The following is a 19,386-nucleotide window of genomic DNA, read 5'->3' on the forward strand; positions in this document are numbered from 1 at the left end:
AACTTGTTAAATACAGATTTCCTTTGCTTAGTGGATGACTTAATTTACATATTCTTTGGCCTTTCCACATGACCATGTAGTTCCCTCTGAAAGAGTGGTTCCTTACTGACACTTTTGTTCTCCATCTAAATCTCCTCATTGAGTAGAGATGTAGCCAGGAAAAGCGTTGCAAATTTAATGATTATTTGTACTTTACCTTGGTAAAGTTTGGAAGGTCAGCAGTTTGGAAAACAGTCCCATGCAAGTTTTCTGCGAAGCAGAAGATGGATTGTGATGTCGTTGCAGGCAACCTGTTTCATTGTGCCCTTCCTTACTTTCACCTCCATTTCCCTTTCCTTCCCATATACGCCTCAGGCAGCGTTTGCAAAAGAGAAAACAATGGGACCATTAAATATGACATGCTAGTTCAGTTTATAAGATAAAAGTATTTATTCTAACAAAATTTCATTGCAGTTGGATATTTTTGTTTCATTTCTTTTGAAGCCAGATATTTATCCATTCAGAAGGCATTTCCTTTGTTTTTGTAAAATATCAATTCTTTTTAGAAATCTATTCTTCAGCATATAAGCAACTAACAAATAAGTGATCTCCTAGGTCTGCAAGTTCTATCCGAATATAGTTATTACAATAGTGAGCACAAGATGCATGCCTTCTCTTTTTCCTAAAAACTTTTTTTAGTATTGTGCTTCAATAGAGCTTTATTCTTTAAACCAGAATCCCTCATTGCAAAGGATTACTTGATTTTTTATTTATGTTATGATTTGTTCGTAATAAGCTGCTTGGAAAAAAAATTAATCTGAAATTAATGTAATTTTTATTTGTTGCAGCTTTAAAAAAAATTCTTAGATAGTTAAAGTTATAAGTAATCACAGAAAGAGTCGCAGGATCTTAGAATTGTATTTAACAATTCAAAAAAGTTGTCATTGGAGTGTTGCAGTCTTAAAAATAACATCAGGAATGTTTTTATGTTTCAGTTTACAGAATCCTCCAGGAAGCAAGGCATTCAGAGTATTTGCTGTTGTTTGAGTCTAGCAAGTAAAATGTAAAACAAGCAAGTGAAACCAGAGCACTTGGAAGAGAATAATAAAGGCCATTTCTTATAATTCCTAAAATTTGTATAAAGCTGTAACATTATTGTACAGAAGATGTATACTGCTTTCCACCAAAAAGTTTAAATTACATATATATCTTAATGAAAAAGTCTGTAAAAGTAAACATGGGAGAAAAAGTCATTTGAAAATCTATAATGATATATAAAAGTATTTTGAATCCTGTGTTAAATATTGCTATATTTTCTTAGCAGTTACTCCTATACAGTTAATTCAAAGCTCATAAATGTTCTTTGTTTTCTTCATCTGAATATATTATTGTATGGTGCTTTATATATGCCACTAACAGTAACCTTAAAACTATACCATAGGGAGGCCTGAGTTTTTATTTCCAATGTACATAAAAGAAGCCATCCCAATAATTCAATATAATAAACCATTCCTGAAAGTAAAATAAAAATATATATAACTTTTTGATGATTTACAGTAGCATTAGCTGTGCAAGCATAAATGAAGAGCTAGACTGTTTTCAATTTCACACTAATCATAAGTACCTATTTTGAAGTAAAATGGAAAATATAAAATGTAGGGAAGTCCTGGGTCATATTAGCATGTTTTCCTCTAAAGAAATATTTTTAAGAGACTGGGCCATTCATATTTATTATTTCTTAAGTATGTTAATAAATAAAATGTTTACTGGATGCTGCTAAGCTCTTTAGTTCAAATAACCAATTCATTATGGCCCAGTCCTTCACAGATATTCAGCTATCTTGGGATGGGTGAGTGAGAGATAGACATATATAACCTTGAAGAATCTGAGAAAATTTTCATATTGAGAAGTGGAGTAACCTAAAATTAAAGAATAAGCCATCAGTTCTGCAGTGCAGCTCTGCACACATACATGCTTTATTTTTGCCATATGACTCCTTCATTTTACCTAACTTGGGTTTCAGCAAAAACATAGAATTGTATACATACATAAAATTTTGCAATCTTGAGGCCTTAAACTGTGCATGGTATCCGTATACTATACATTAATATGAGGGTAAATATTCAAGAAAAACTTACAGCAAAGACTAGCCTTGCTCCTCATGACCTGGCAAATACTCCTGCAGGCCAGGAAGTATAGTGGTACGGAGTCCAGTGACGATTATGTCATTTGTTGCTTCACCAGTTTTAAAAATTCATTTATGGTGAACAGCCTTGTGCATTAATTTTACCATATTATGGTATATGAAGAACATGTAGTGGTGATACTGTTTCTTTCTATGAAAAGTGTATTGGTGCTTTAAGACTGAAAAGCTGTTAAACTTTATTTTTGGTATTTTTTGTTTCTGTTGTTGAATTTATTTCCTTCAAACTTGTAAACTTCATATTTCAGAATACTATATTCTGCCTTTTATTTTGCTACATGTACTACCTCATGTAGTTAGGCAAGCTTTGTTATTTTTTTTTAATCTGTTTTGAATAAAATTAATTTACATGGTAAGAGTACCTTTGACAGCCTTTGTTTTTGGATTGTTTGTCCTGCCTCTAGAAGGAAAAAATAACAGCCACCCAAAATTTTCTTCTTTTTTCTGACCTAAACATTGCAAGAGTACGACCAAGCAGTAGACATAGTCTGAGGTTCTAAAAGCTGTAAAGGCAATTTAGGCACATAACTTCCATTAATTGCATTGGGAGCTTTATGGAGAAATCTTCTGGTAATTTTTTCAAGTTTTGACCAGGGTCAAAGAAAGCAAGAATGCTTTCTCATTTTAACAGGGAACTCTGTGTCAGGAAGTGATTACAAAAAAGCTACCACCTTTTGTTCAGTCCAGCTCTTTGCTGTTGTGGTAAATGTTTCTAGTGCGAGTGTTCCTAGCTACATTTGTTGGGAACAAGCAGGTTTTTATATTACACATTCTTTTTTTGTGTCATAAGACTAATGGTCAACTTGGGAGTTCTGGTTGGGAAATCTATTTAATTGGTGAGGGAGAGAAAGAGTCTGTGATATATAACCCCTTTTTTTGCAGGTGGTGGCAGCGGGGCATTGAAAGAAGGTTATATAGATTTTGCAATACTGACATTAACTGTTTTTCAGAACTGAAACCAAAATGCAAGTAGACTTTGACAATGATGGGACTCCAAGACACTCAAAGGCTTGAGATAGGCTTGCACTACCTTTCCTTAAAAGCACCAAAGCAGTAACACAGACAGGCCTTGCAATACCTACCGCTGGGGTTATCAGAACATAAATGGAGTAAGGCTACTTCTGAAATGAAGGAAATGCAGAACTGCTGAGGGAGGCATTTGAAATAAAATGATGTGAATGCAACCGTAGTGCCCCTTTCCATAGAAGCAGGATGCATTCTTGCAGCCTGGCATTGCCATTCAGCAGCTCTCCATGCCCCCTGCCTGGCTCGCGGTCCCCAGCATTTGCCTCAGGGAAGCCTGCTGGGTGCTGCAGAGCCTGGGCGGTGAGCTAGTTCCCTGTTCTGCTGAGTAGGGTGTACCCCTTTCTTTGAGCAGAGCCTGGGGTGAGGGAAAAAAGACAGTCACACCTTCAGTCATACCCACAACTTCCTCACTTTGGGTGGATGAATGATTGGAGTCCCATGTGGAAACACAGTTGCCACACCAAATTTCTGCCTTTTTTTTCCTCCATTTGTTCCTGACGTCTTTTTTGTTCTGCTGTGTATCTTTGCTTCCTCTCCTCTCTTTCATCTGTAAAGTCCCACCTACATTTGCTGGGAGTTCCTGTGCACGGGGGCAGGACCCTTGGTGCTGTAACAACAAAGTTAGTGCTTCGTGGGAGGAGAAGTGGGGGCTGCCTTCAAAGTGTGTGAATGGTTGCTGTGAGCAATTAATATTGACTAACACAGTGACAAGAAGAAAGGGAGGTAACTCTTTCTCCTCACATCTTCTGTTGCACAAATTTTAGAGTCCTGTTGCTTTTCCACATGCAATGATTCTATCCTATTATAAATATCCCAGCTAACATCAACTTTTTGAGCAATTCTCTTCTATATTTACTGTAAGTAATGAGTCAATGAGTAGATATTTCCAAGCAGTTGTAGACTGAGAGCTACACATTGGTATTTTTGTCTGCACCAGCAGCAACTGTATGCCAGATGGTCACAACTAATTCACAGAAAGCCCAAGTGAGTAACTAGCAGTATCAGAAAATTTGTTGTAGCCTAATGAAAAAATATAGAAGTCAAATTTTAAATTCTGAAGAATTATTTGGTTAACCAAACCATTACAAAGTTATGTTCTCAACTTGAAATTAAAAAAAAAAAAAGGATAATCAGTACGAAAGTAAAGGTTAATTCATGCTGTTCATAATATTTAGCTTGCCTCCAGGAAAGACCTATAAGTAGCCTATAAGTTGTAATAGAATTATTACAACTGATACATAACAATCCCCTGCCCGCCAAAAGAAAAAGCTGTTTTAGTATGTTGATATCTGCCATTTATAATTTTGGAAGGGCTAAAATATCAAGAAATGCAGTAGGCCCTTGAAAGTATATGTGAAGGAGGGAAGAATACATATGAACCATTTCCCATGATCCTGTGGTATTTCCCATTGTGAATTGCTCCATGAGGAATCTTTTCAAAAGAAAAGCATAGGAACCATTTGGAGAGGAGTCAAGTATTTGTCAAGCATAGTTCACTTGCCTGGTGAGCTTTTCAGTAAGAATCAATTGAGACATTTCTCTGCTATGCTGCATCCCTTCCAGCTGGAGTAGCTGAATCATAACTAAACAAGAATTAGTATGAAAGTAAGTGGTGAGACCCAAACAGATAATTCTTTAACAGTCTCTCACCATTTTGATAACTATATGAGAATACGTTTGTTTTAGGGAACTTTGGACCCATACTCATGTCAGCAGGCAGCTCGTAGTACTAGCTGGACATAAACTAAGGAAACTAAGAAGCATTTCCTAAGCTTTGTGGATACTGAGGAATTTTAGAGAGTTTACAGACTTCCTTGTGTCTGATTTCTGCATAGGGGACAGTCTGATCTAGAAATTATACATAAAGTAATTTTGGAACCAAGCCTGAAATGCAGGTTGGGATAATGTGTGTAAGTTTACAGGTTTTTAACTGGTGAAGTACACAGTTTCAAGTTTTATGTAAATGTCAGACTGTCAGCTGTCTATGAATTCTCAGTGGATTTAGAAGAAGAAAAGTAACATCAGCTTTTTTGCATGTATTGATACGTATGCCCAGGACAATGCACGACACTACTTCATATGGCAGAGATGTAACCAAGGTACTCACATAAACGATGTCTTCTGTGTGGCAATTGCTTTTGAAGCATGTTTTGAATTTGACTTAAAACTCACATAACCCAGCTTCCTGTGAATACACAAGGGAAGGTTTATTTCCTGCAATTTCTGTAGTTGTACAAAGGGTCAGATTTAGAAATGTAAATATTTAGAAGTTACAAAGATTATTCATACAGTACAATATTCTGTTTGGAAATTTGTATAAATACTGTATGAAATACTGTACTGTCACACTTCTATGTCTTAAGGCTTTTTATAGCATCTGTGGAACCCTAGGGAATTATACAAGGAATGAAAAGCCTGAAGAGTTTTGTTTCATTCACTGTATAGTATGCATCTTACAGGCTTTAGATATACAAATGATAGCATACATTAGTATTCAGAAAATTGCATATGATTTTATAAAGACATACATTGTGCATATGGGAAAAGAAGCCATGCTGTCAGCCTTAGCTTTAGCCTGTCTTCGCTGTCAGCAATAAATGATGGAAATAGTATTTTAAATATGGTCACTACCGATATTATTGATATTATTGTTATTAAATGAGAAGTCCTTGTCATGTACTAGGGGGCTGCGAAAATACAATAAAATGTAATTCCTGCTCCATGTTAACATGCGATGATAATATGACACCTGAAATTTGCCATCAGCTGTTCAATGGTCTGTGTTAAATGTCTTGTTCATCTTAGCCTGTTTGCTAGGAGACAGATGCCTACATCATTAAACCATCATAGCACTTTGCAAAAAGTACTAATAATGAGTCTTAAATTTTCAGAAGCTTGCAAAAGCCCCCCAGTCAGACCAGCTCAATATAGTAAGACACAAGAAAATACAAGAGACTGAAGGAGGAAAGTAAAGAACATGCAATCAAAAGAGCCAGTCATGATGCTCCATGTCTTACTATAGACATTGATTTCTGCAGTAATTACCCTAGTTATTCAATTCAGTATCTGCCCCCAGTGCTGTATCCAATATTGGTTTTGTCTTTACTAACAATGGGCTGAGCGTCTGAAGGCTAGCAGCAAAGTTGTTGGTTAACAACTGAGATACAAACAACATGAATAAGTTTGCAATACTATATCTTTTAATAGGCACACAAAAGACTTCAGTTGCTAGTGGCAATAACTCCTGGGCTTTTAAATTAACTAATTTTATTTAAAGCGTAAGCATTATAATAAAATAAAAATGTCAGCACATGCTAACTGTTTAGTAAGAAGTTCAGTTGTTCAAAGAATTCCCATTTATTTCAGCTGAATAGAAACAGCTAACACCAGCAATATTAGCAATAATCTCCTTGAAATTTTATTTAATATAAAGATTGCTTATGCAGTTTAACAAACCTTATTTGGTGTGTTTGCAGTTATTTCTGAATGGATGTTGTTTATGAAGACAATATCCTTATTAGGAGTATCGTCTTAGAATAAATACAAGAACTTGCATTAGATTTGCTTGCATATCTTTTTGGAATTACTTCCAAAGGCTGAGTGACTCCTAAGAATTTGTAGTAATACTAGTTATTTTTAGGATGCTCAAGAAACAAGGAGTTCTAGGAGGTAGTAAGACTTCCAAACTTAACATACAGTTTTAAAAACAAGTACTTCAGTTGCTTAATTATTCACTTAGGCTTGTTTATATGCAATGTAAATAGCAAGCTGGTTTTGACTTCTCATAAATTGCTGCTACTGTACATCCCAAAGATAAATTGGAAACATTTGTTAAATAAATCTCCCTGTAGCCAATTCAATCTTCATTCCTTATTTATCTGTTGAAATCCATCTGTTTCTTGTTGGTGGAAGGTGGTTTTTTTCCTACTGAAAGATCATGTCTTCTGAATAAGCATTTCTTTTATTGTGTCAGAACGACTCCAAGACCTTTGGAACTGCAGGCTGCACTAAGCACAGAACCAGAGCAATCGTTTTATGCAAAAGAACTTAGTCTGAGATTTTGGATTTAGCCCAGTTCAGTACTCAAAGAAGTATGAATTGATTTTAGTGCTTGCTGTACTGGAGGTGATAGTCCTGCTCCAGCACAGCTATAACTGAACCAAGGAATAGTTTCGTGAAATGCTCTGAGCGCTTCTCTTTTATCCAGTAAGAATTATGGGTTAAATTAGATGAGTTTCCATTTTTAAATAAAAGAAATAATTAGACTGATGGGTTTGGTGGCTTGCTGATAAAGACTTGCCCTTCTGCCACTGATCGAGGTTTTAAGCACATTATGTCAAACATGTTCAATGATGTGCAGATTGTGCAGATACAGTGATTTTTTTTGCTTGGCACTGATGTTAAAACAATTTATATTTGGAAGCTTCTGCTCCAGCAGCTTCAAAGCCCACATAATTTTAAAGCAGTTTTCTAAACTTTATAAGGCAATTATTTTGGGATTTGTTATTATTTTGTAATATGTAAAGATTTGTCCTAGAAATGAAGAAGTCACACCTTAAATGAGATGTGCTGTTGCATCTACTACACAATAAAAATATCGTTCTTTGATTTAGGATTTCTTTTCTGCTAATGCTTCAGTTCAATTTGTAGTTTTCATTACAACCCCTGGAGAAGTACAGTCCAATCAAAACAGCTAAAATATACTTAAGGAAAACCACCATCTCTACCATGGTCTCTCAGAAGACATTCAGTTCTCATTTGTCTCACATCAGCACGGCACATAAACAAAAACTCAGAACCACTCCTGTAAAAGTTGCAGTCTATGACTCCCCAGAAGGCTGAGTTGCCAACCCAGCTTCTTATTTAGCACTAGTCAAAAGCATAGGCAAAGGACTTAATGTCTCTTGTAATATACTGAATAACTTAACATCCATTTTCTGTCACAGAATCAGGCTTCAACAAGAAAGGTGAGACTAATTTGCAGCTGAAGGCTAGAATAGCTGAGGTCTCCGAGAATATGAGAAATGCCTCTTACAGGAAAGCAGGGCACTTTTATGTATTAGGAGACAAACTTACGTGCCTGTATCACATGATCCATGACTAGAACTGGTAGTAGATGCTGCTACAATACAAAGAATAAATCTTAATAAAGATTGATCTCAGTACTTTAAAACTCTCTGGTTAGTATCACAAACCAAATAACCTTCAAATAACATTTCAAAGCTCATTGTTTTTCTTTGGTGTGTAAAAGTAGGCAAATACCAAGGTCAGGGGGCTGAGAAGGAGAATTTGTCTGTAGTTTGACTGGTAGGTGGATAAGAACTTGCTGAAGTATACTGGTGCACGAAAATCTGATGCAAATTTTAAGGTTCATTCACAAGCACCCAAACTCTCTGTAAACAGTTTTCAAGTAAGCTTTGTTCTTTGTGCAAACCAACCACTTAAATGAGTGTCCATTTGAGTTACATTTACCTGTTTTGTAGGACTGGCAGAGGAAACTGATTTGCAATGAATTTTTGCAAATATGGCTCTCAAGTTATTTAGTGATAACTGTAAGGTGAAATAAGAAATATTCCTCATTGTATTTCAGAAATACATCTTTATGCCTTGAAACTGCTTATAATACAGAGCTACGCCTCTCAGAAGTAAAAACTATTGAGGAACTGGTACCTTTTAGAACTGCTCTAAGAGTCTGGAGGTGATAGATCATCAAGGTCAAATTCTTCAGAAAACAAGACAAAGTATCCACTAAGCAGAAGACAGGATGGAGGGTGGATTGTTTTATAATTTCTCCCTAGAAGGTTTCCCAAATTGCTTAGGTTAGTTAGCAAGTATGTCTTATGATATCTTCTAAACTGAACAATTATCAAGGTTCTTTTAACTTCTAGAGCTAGATATTTAATTATTTAATATATGTAGATATAAAAGTGCGAACCCATAATTTTATTTTGAATGAATTACCAAGAAATTAAAAATGAACTTAAATTCCTGTAGTCTGTTCAACTCAAAACTCTTCCCTTTGCTTGTTCCTTCCAATCTGTAGTTCACTGTGTATCCCTACCAGTTCATTGATGAGCAATACTCTCCAGACTCAGAAATTCCTAGGCAGCAATGTGTTAGAAGTGAAAATCCAGAGAATATGCATTGGTAAAAAGTTATAAAAGATGCATTAATATGTGGGTTATCCTCACAGTGCAAGGAAGATAATCTGCTCATGAGGAATGCAGTTTGTGTCCCCAAAGAGCGAATGTAAAGGAAATAGCTTCTTTCAACCTACTGACTAAATGGCATGCGTTAGCTGAAAGAATTGTTATTCAGTACAACTTTTGGGTTTGACCCTAGAGTTACTAAAAGTATCGGTACAGTTGAAGTTGCTACCCAACTCTCACTCTCATAACTCATGCTTAGTGACAGAAGTGACTGTGAAATAGAGGTAGTGTCTCTCCTCCCACCTAACCCAGCTGCTTTGAGTCTCAGCAAGAGCACAAATGCCTCTTTTCCTTCCTAGTCAAAGGTGGGAGTTACAAAGAAAGAGAAAATCTTGAGAGGATGTCTGTGGTGATACTGCACTGCACAGCAGGACTAGAGGGATGGCAGACTCCTTTCAGGGCTCTGTCACTGGAAGTGTTCATATGAAATCACAGAGAGGAGACAGAGGGAAGGAGTCATGCCATACCATGAGCATATACAAGGCAGCATGATAACAAGGGCATCTTCAGCACAGTAACAATACTGACAACAGTTTTTGTGCACTAGGAAATTTAGCAAACTGTATTATGAAGCAGTCAAGCTGTTTATTGTTAGATATAATGCTGCAAATTTAATAAATGAAAGGTTGGGTTATCTTTTCAGTTAAACTGGTGTAACTCATTTAACAGAATAATCCCACCAATACCTATGACACTCCTCAAAAACTGGGGTAAGGATAGCTTTGGTTTTCCTAATTACAAGAATACTTCTGAAAGAAGCAAGTTGTTCACCAAATTACTATATCTTCATAAAATTTTAGCTATGTTAGTGTTTCAAATGTTTTTAGTGGAAGAAGGACCAGCATTGCCTGTTCTGAATAATGTCTTATCTTGGTACTAGGTGCTTTAATAAGAAGACACCTTTATAAAAAGCTGGCTAATCCATTTCACTGGGATATTCAAGTCTAGGGTGATCACAGAATCACAGAATGGCTGAAGCTGAACAGGACCTCTGGAGGTCATCTGGTCCAACCCCCTGCTCAAGCAGGGCCACCTACAGCAGGCTGCTCAGGACCATGTCGACAGTTTTTTAATATATCCAAGGATGGAGACTCCACAACCTCCCTGGGCAACCTGTGCCAGTGCTCGGGCACCCTCACAATAATAAAAAAGTGTTTCCTGATGTTCAGATGGAACCTCCTGTGTTTCAGTGTGTGCCTATTGCCTCTGGTCTTGTCACTGGGCACCGCTGAAAAGAGCCTGGCCCTGTCCTCTTTACACCCTCCCTTCAGGTATTTATATACATTAATAAGATCCTCCCTGAGCCTTTTATTCTCCAGGCTGAACAGTCCCAGCTCTCTCAGCCTTTCCTCATAGGAGAGATGCTCCAGTGCCTTAATTATCTTTGTGGCCCTTCATTGGACTCTCTTCAGTATGTCCATGTCTCTCCTATACTGGTGAGCCCAGAACGGGACATAGCACTCAAGGTGTGGCCTCATCAGTGCTGAGTAGAGGGGAAGGATCACCTCACTCAACCTGCTGGTGATAGTTTGTCTAATGCAGCCCAGGATACCATTAGCCTTCTTTGCCCCAAGTGCTCGTTGCTGGCTCATGTTCAATTTGATGTCCACCAGGACCCCCAGGTCCTTTTCTTCAAAGCTGCTTTCCGGCTGGGTGGCCCCCAGCATATATTAGTGCATGGAGTTGTTCCTCTTCAGTTGCAGGACTTTGCATTTCTCCTCGTTGAACTTCATGGGATTCCTGTCGGCCCATTTCTTCATTCTGTCGAGGTCCCCCTGGATGGCAGCGTGACCCTCTGGCATCTCAGCCACTCCTCTCAGTTTTGTGTCATTAGCAAATTTGCTGAGGGTACACTCTGCCCCAACATCCAGATCATTAATGAAGATGTTAAGCAGGCTTGGACCCAGTATAGACCCCTGGGGTACACTGCTAGTTACTGGCCTCCAACTGGTCCTTGTGCCACTGATCATCACTCTCTGGATGCAGCCATTTAGCCAGTTTTTAATCTGCCTCACCGTCTGCTCATCAAGGCCATAATTCATTAACTTCTCTGAGGATCTTAAGGGAGACAGTGTTGATCTATTGACAGAAAGTATCTCTTTATGCCTTGCCTCTAGCGCTTCCTACTCGTCTGCAAATAATCTGCTCAAACAGTGGCTGCAGGATCAAGAAGTTTAATGCAGGGATTAGTAGGGATTAGTTGACGTTTCTCACTCTTTAGGTGGGGGCAGTCTACAGACACTGACAAACACTATTCTTGATGTTATACTACAGTCATATTTTCATATTATTCTCCATAAAAAAAATGCTCAGTCTCATCATATGACTCTTCAAGCTGGGTATATGCCTGTGACCTTCATCTAGGTCTAAACAATGTCCCAACAATGTCCACTGCCAGGAGCCCAAAAAACCCACTGAGAACATGTCCTTTACAAAATGGGACAGTCTACTGAAAGTCATGACCAGTTTTGCTATTTCAGATGGGTGTTATTCAGTCTTGCAATTACTGGCAGACCTCTTTAGACCTAAAGTATTGTGTCAGTCTATTCATGCCTATTTACATCAGCTGAAGGCTCAACTCAGAAGATTTAATATAAAAGTGGGAAGCTTTGCAATACCACGAGATAAGATTATACTCTGCAAAAAGCAAATCTTTTCTACTTTAGCTCCATAAACAAAACACAGAGATTTGAGTGCGATGAATAAACTGATGTAAGAAAATGTTCTTTTTCTGATTTCACTGGAACAGGTCTGTGTGGAACAGAGGAAGTGAAGCACTCAGCGTTAGAAATTTTTGAGGAAGTGGCATGAATTATAGAACATTCAAAACAATGGGAGATTCTTTCAGAGGAAAAAAAGACTAACAAAGAGGTATACAGATTATTCAAAATACTTCTCTTGGAGGCAGATCATTTGCTTCTCTATCACATAAGAATGGCTCTCATTTTATTTCAAACAGGCTGAGTAGAACGGTTTATAATTCCATGAGTAGGCTTAGTCTTTTCAGATCTTGCTCCTTCCCTCCACTACACACATTTTCTCCACAGTCTTATCCCCATATGCCTTTTTGGGGTGCTATGCTATGATCCATTTGGGTATATCTCTCTGGATGCCAGCTTTTTTACACAGCAAGCCGACTAATCTTGGTACCTCCTACTTCTGTGAATAGCAATAGTCCAGCAAGACACAGTAAGATCTTCTTCCAAGGGAGGTAGAATGTACTTTACCCAAAGGAACAGAGCAAACATGGGAATGGTCTCATTGCAAGAGGCCTCTCTGCCCAAGATGTGCCTTGAGCTTCCCTGCCTTCTCTTATGTGGGCTGGTCTCAAACTTGGCATGCCTGAATCTTTTGGGGATGAAGTTACAGTTTCTTTGGCTTTCAGAAAATCTCTGTGGTTGACACAGCTGGCAGCTCCCTTGACCTCTTTCTGCCAGGGCATTTATGCCCTGGTATAATGAACAGGGTTTATTGGTTTAAGGGGGACAGCTTTAGTAAAACAAAATCTGCTAAATTTACTGTCATGTGGAAGAAGCGACTCCCTGTAATGGCCCATTGTCCCGGCTGCCTTTGAGATGCATAGCTGAAACTTTTCTATCCCTGAAGCTTTTGTTTCATTTTCCACTTTGGCAAACAATGTTACTCAAGAAAAATAACACTAACATTTAATCACGGTGATTTTTAAAAGCTCAAGACAGATTTTCAGCTGGTGTCAATCAGGCCAGCTCTCTTGACTTCAAGGGAAATTTGCTAATTTACACAAGCTGATGGTATAGTCTACCTATCCTTCAAAAACAAACAGAAAGTAAACAATGCCAAAGCTTCTTAAAAGGATTTGGATTCATAATCTGTCACCTCCATAAAATTATACAACAGAGCATGCATGATTTCCCATTCCCAGGCTCATTTCCTGGTCAAAACCACAAAATGGTAATGCAGAAAGCAAACAAGACTCTCTTTAAATTGATGGTATTTTTAAAAATTTACTATTATTGAAATAAATGTTTCATAAGTACCTGGTTATACAATGGAGCATATGTCTTCAGCATGAAGATTTCACGAAAGAAAGCAGAAGAGAATTGGATTTGCTGCATGGATGGGACAGAAACTCTAGCCTGCACCACAAAGCAATTTTACTGTCATTAATTTTTTTTGACTGTGAGAGAGGAGCTCTTTTGGCAACCCCTGCAGAGCCCCCAGGACACAAGCCTATTTATGCAGGCTGCATGCAGAACCAGAATTTAACCTAAGCACAGTAGAAATAATGGATAATGTAAAAAGCCAGCTGTTTAGAGCAGTCTCACACAAACTAATAGGTACTTGTTTTTATAGACATAGGGGACTCATGTTGAGTCAGTTCTAGGTGATATTTTGCCTGGCCCCAAAAGCATCCCAAATCCCAGGGGAGTGCTCTCATTTTTGCTCTGCATCTAGTGAATATTTATGGGGACTGAACACGGACTTCTTTAAATTAGTTGTGTGGATTTACTCTCTGCTATTATTAATCTATATGGAATATAGATTACATCCTATGATTATGTATGGCATTGCAAAATGTAAACCTCTCATCATTAGCACTGCTTCAGGAACACTCAGAGGGCAAAATATATACACCTTTTGCTTTCTGTTAATCAGGTCAAAAATCCAATGATGCAAAGGTTCCAAAGTGGTGGGGTTTTTTTATTAAATAGGTACTCATATGTGTTTGTCGGCATATTGCAACCTGTACATTTAGGGACAATTTTTCTAAAAAGTCTGATTTTTGAACTATGGAGCTAGAAACTACAGATGAGGACATAATATCAGAATAAAACAACACCTAATGCACCTAGTCCTCTGGAAAATCTGTCCCTTGTAGAAGGCACTAGATGAGATCATAGGTCTTTTGAAAATCTAGTCATTATAATACATCCTTGTGGGAAAAAAAAAAAGCTACACCAAATCATGCAGTAATGAAACTAACAAAGTGATAGTCATATTTTTTTCTGTTCCTTTCCATCAGCCTTTCTTGATTGTACAATTTTTATTGGTAATAACAAACCAGTGTATGTATATCTGTGCAGAAAATTTTTTTTTTTGGGGGGGGGAAGGAGGAAGATAAGAGAAAAAGAGAAAAAAGGAAATCTTTTATATACTGGCAGCATTATTTCTATATTAAAAGATGTGTACTCAGGCTAACGCTTGTCATCAGGAGTTATCTCACACTGCATTGTGTGGCTTAGAAGAAAAGAGCACTCCACATCTCCCTGAGAACTAGTGTGTTGGACAGGGCTAGGTAGCCAGTAGGCCAATTTCATAGGACTCTTCTCAGCCAGGAACAGAATGTCTATGGTTATGCCAGTCACCCTTAACACCAGGCAGAAATGATGGTACAAAGAAATATGAATGCTACAAACCAAAGATGAACAAAGTAGTTAACAGATTGAGAGACAGATAGGCAAAAATTGAAAGAAAAACAAAAGAATTTGTGGTTCTCTATATTTTTTATCAATTCCAGGAGGCTGTCCATTATTTCATGAAGCTGAAAGCCTTTTCCCATGGCTCTCACAGATGGGTTCTATGCAAAATTTTACCTCTGGGTATTGCTTTTCCTGAGTGCAGCCTGCAGCTGGGAACCTGCCTCCCCTTTCTCTTTGGCTTTTGATTTTTTCTTATTCCTTTCCTTCTGTCACAGAGATTCATGCAACCTAATACTTGAGGTAGCTCAACACTTCTCTTAAGGATTATTGATTTTCCTCACCTGACGTCAGAAATGTTGCTGATCCTTGGGAATGGATGACCAGAACCATTTTCTAATCAGACGGTAAATAAAATATACTAACAATTGGCCTGGCATTTACTTCTTTGAAATCAAACCATTTGACCACTGTAAAAAAAAGAAAAGCTGTCATCTGCTGAGGTGGTTTTCAAATCTCAGTAATAACTTTGTACATGGAATACTATAATTTACATAAGCACTATTAACCATCACATTTCACAGAACCACAGAATGATTGAGGTGGGAAGGGACCCCTGGAGATCATCTGATCCACCCCCCTTGCTCAAGCAGGGCCATCTAGAGCTGGTTGCCCAGGACCATGTCCAGGTGGCTTTTGAATATCTCCAAGGATGGAGACTCCACAATCTCTGAGGGCAACCAGTGCTCAGTCATTTGATGCAAACATACAGTGGAAAACAATGTGCACAGGACACCACCACTTTCAAGAGGAAAAAAACATTACAAAACATTCTGAGGTGCTGGTTGGTTTCTGGTGAACCACCCGCAATTACAAGATCTTTTTTTCCTAACTGTACCAAAGTAGGATGCACCAATCCAAGGATGCCGTACAGTTGACATAAAGCAAGGTGAAAACAAGACTTTCAAATCTGAAGGCAAAGCAAAGATGACATATATGATACTTTTACACAATTTATGACTCAGTTTCTCTGTATTTGGGGTATGGCCAAAAATTTGATTCATATATTTTTTATCTTGAAAAATAATCCTGTATTTTTTCACAATGTCTTTTGCTATTAACATAATTTCCTTCCTCCCTGTCATGGTTTAACCCAGCAGGCAGCTAAACATTGCACGGGAATTTCCTTACTACCCCCCCAGTGGGATGGGGGAGAGAATCGGGAAAAAGGTAAAACTCGTGGGGTGAGATAAAGACAATTGAATAGGACAGAAATGGAAGGGAAAATAATAATAATGATAAAAGAATATGCAAAACAAGTCATGCACAATGCAATTGCTCACTACCTGCTGACGAATGCCCAGCCAGTTCTCGAGCAGCAGCCATGCCCCCTCAGCCAACCTCCCCAGTTTTTGTTCAGTGTGATGTCATATGGTATGGAATATCCCTTTGGCCACTTTGGGTCAGCTGTCCTGGCTGTGTCCCCTCCCATCTTTTTGTGAACCTCCAGCCTCCTCGCTGACAGGGCAGTATGAGAAGCTGAAAAGTCCTTGACTTAGTGTAAGCACTGCTCAACAACAACTAAAACATCCCTGTGTTATCAACATTATTTTCATCCTAAATCCAAAACACAGTATTATACCCGCTACTATGAAGAAATTTAACTCTGTCCCAGCCAAAACCAGGGTACCCCCCCATTGTCTAATATTTTATTTCTTGTTTCATTTATTGTTCAAACTTTGCCAAGGCTGCCACAATGAGATGAAAGACCTTCTTTAATACCAAAAATATACATACACATTAACCCACTGAACTTTCCTGACTCTACTGGTTGTAATGTCTCCAGGAAATTGTCTCATGTTCCTTAGCTATGGCCTCCACACCCTTAAAAAAAAGTAATTAAACTGATTTGGATTTCTTCTATTGTTTCTTTTGTTGTTTTTGGTTTTGTTTTGTTTGTTTGTTTTGTCTTGGTTTTCCCTCAGATGCTTTCCAGCAGATCCTTTTAAATAATTCCCAGGATTCCTCCTTCCAAAATTTAGTAAACTATATAGTTTCAATTTCCTGTGAATTGATTTGTTGCTGCTGAAGTCTCTCAGTGGACATATGGAGCAGGATATCATGTTTTCTTCTTCTGACTGCCTTTTCCTTACTGGATTTGAAAAGTGGTCAAATAGTTACCTTTTTTACTGAGTACTGAGAATAAAAGTAGAAATTGGTAAAAAGACTGCAAAATATCAAAAATATCTCTCTTTTCATGCCTTTCTTCTTCTTCTTGGATTTGATTTTTTTTTTTTTTTAGCAGGAGGAACTTGGGGGAATGAATTATTTAAAGCAGTTTCCTTGAAGAGGTTGCAGTGTTTTGAGTCAAATGATGGACTCGGTGAGTTTGAAGTCTCCTCCAGCGTACTAGGAATTTAAAGCAGAAAATCTTATGCTACATTTACACTGAATTTCTTGTATCTGGGTCAGAGAAGGTTTGTGATGAAATTTGCCAGTTGTCCATACTGTATGCCTGTATGGGAACCCTTTTAAAACAGCTCTAGCTTTTATTTCCTGGGGCAAAACTCAGTGGGAATCTGGAGGGAAGAATTCACTTCAGGGCACCTCCACATACTCTGGCTGGTCGGTCCTCCCCCATGTATTCCATCCATTTTTGTGCTATTATCACAGGACTGGTATCAGCCAGATGAAATATTCTGAGTAAAGGAAGGGAGTTATTCTTGTAATTCTGCCTTCTGTGACACTGCCTGCTTCTACAGCATGCCCTGGAAAGACAAATGGGATTTACAGGAAGCCTGAGCTTAGACTTTTAGACTGCCAAAAAGACAATGCAGTTGCAAACAGGCTGCTAGGTAAGTGCAGATGTAGCTTATTGGTGTATGTCAGGATGTGAATATAGAGCACTTAGGGCCTCATTTCATTTCGGGTAGGCTGAGGCTGGTTGAATCATAGTAACTTACATAATTGCAACATTATTTCAGATTGGAAGTTTAGTTTGGTTCATGAAGCTGATCCTATTCTTACAAGCAATACTTGAAACTGGTAGTTTTCATTTGTTGGTTCTTGCAAATTTTATCCTTTGATTTCTGATATCTGGCAGTTGCCTTAAAATTTTGCTTCCTGGAGTCATGTGAATGAAGTCTCTGAAAAATTCAAAGTTCATTTAATGAAGAAAGTTGTGACAAGAAGACATTGCAATAAAGATCTGCCTTTCTGGATATGTATAAATGATAAAAATCTATCAGATGCTAAAGATCAATCTGCACGCTGAGGTTCTAATTTTTCTTTTCTTACACTGATGTGTTTCGACAGAGTACTGATTTTCACAGGACTGAGCAGGGTAAATTAGGCCCTAGAAATTCAACTAGAGATTCCTCCTTTATCACGAATGTTTGTATTCATTACTCAGAATATGACAATTATGATTTATTGGGTTGCCTTGTCTTTTTCATATTGGTGATGAAAATAAGTATAGGAAAAAGCCCTACATTTCACATTAGTGAGAGAAGCCTTATGGAACCCTAGATGGAGCAGAGCCATAATGCACTCTACATATTTTAAGCAATAAGACAAGCCACAGAAAGCTTACAATCTAGGATTTAAAAATAAAGTAGCCATATAAAAAAAGATATAGTTATGGAACTTTCTAATAGCTCTTAGGATCCCTTTCAAGAATCCCTTTCAATTTGCTTTTAATGTAGAGCTATGTGAACATTTCCAACATTTTCATGCAAGTATATATTTGAATAATTGTTCATCTCTGCTTGAGAAAAAAGTAGGAGCTCATGATCAATTTTGAAATAGAATTTACTTCTTTTCCTTTCCATTACTGACTATATTCCCATGCCAACATTTGCTTTTTCTAAAATATTATCACCCACAGAGTCTTTTGTCCACGTCTTATTGTTTAACATCCTCAATATTTGGAGGCTCCTGAAGGGGTAGTTTAAATTGCATGTGATTATTTCTATCCCCATAGGCAGTGTTTCCTTTTTATTCGGATGTATAATCAATCCAATGTAATTTTGATTTTGCTGTTGCCAGGCTCAGTGAAAACAGAATCAAAACTACAAAGTTTGTATACACAGCAAAAATAGCTTTATTAATATGAGAGGTAAAAGCAAATAAACATATCTGAATGTAGGCAAAACAATTTGTCAGTACAGCAAGATGAATCTCTAATAATGTTCGAGGAAAAAAAAAGGTATGGTTGCCTTTATAATAAACTTTATAAAAATCCTAAATTTTATACAGAACAAAAAGAAATCTGCAGTTGCTGTACAAACTACTGGTTGCTATTGAAAAAAAAAGCTATTGAAATCAAAATAGCAGTTTGATTGGAACTTGTCTGAGCAAAGGTTTACGGGCTACAACGAACATTTATATTGATGTATTTGAACTACTAATATCTCAATATAATTCTCCCACCGTTATCCGAGAAAGAGATTCATGTTTTTGGCATAATTCAAATTACCTTCAATAACTTTCAAAGTAATACCTTTAAAGATGTTTGGAGAGGAATAAGTATTCCCATCAGGTGTGTCATCTGAAGACACAACTTTTCTTGTTT

General features: G+C 37.6%; 1 protein-coding gene across 1 annotated transcript in view; it reads left to right on the top strand.

Moving 5' to 3' along the window:
* The window catches only part of LOC104073536 (cysteine-rich secretory protein LCCL domain-containing 1-like), a gene marked incomplete at its 5' end in the record, with an annotated part of 9,407 nt that extends 7,789 nt beyond the window's left edge, over positions 1-1,618 (top strand). The window contains one exon of the mRNA XM_009573349.1: positions 982-1,618. Coding sequence (XP_009571644.1) covers positions 982-1,039 — 58 coding nt within the window. The remainder of the gene's footprint in view (positions 1-981) is intronic.
* Positions 1,619-19,386: the final 17,768 nt, after the last annotated feature.

The sequence above is a fragment of the Fulmarus glacialis genome, unplaced genomic scaffold (genome assembly GCF_000690835.1).
Source record: "Fulmarus glacialis isolate BGI_N327 unplaced genomic scaffold, ASM69083v1 scaffold7852, whole genome shotgun sequence".
Taxonomy (NCBI): Eukaryota; Metazoa; Chordata; class Aves; order Procellariiformes; family Procellariidae; genus Fulmarus; species Fulmarus glacialis.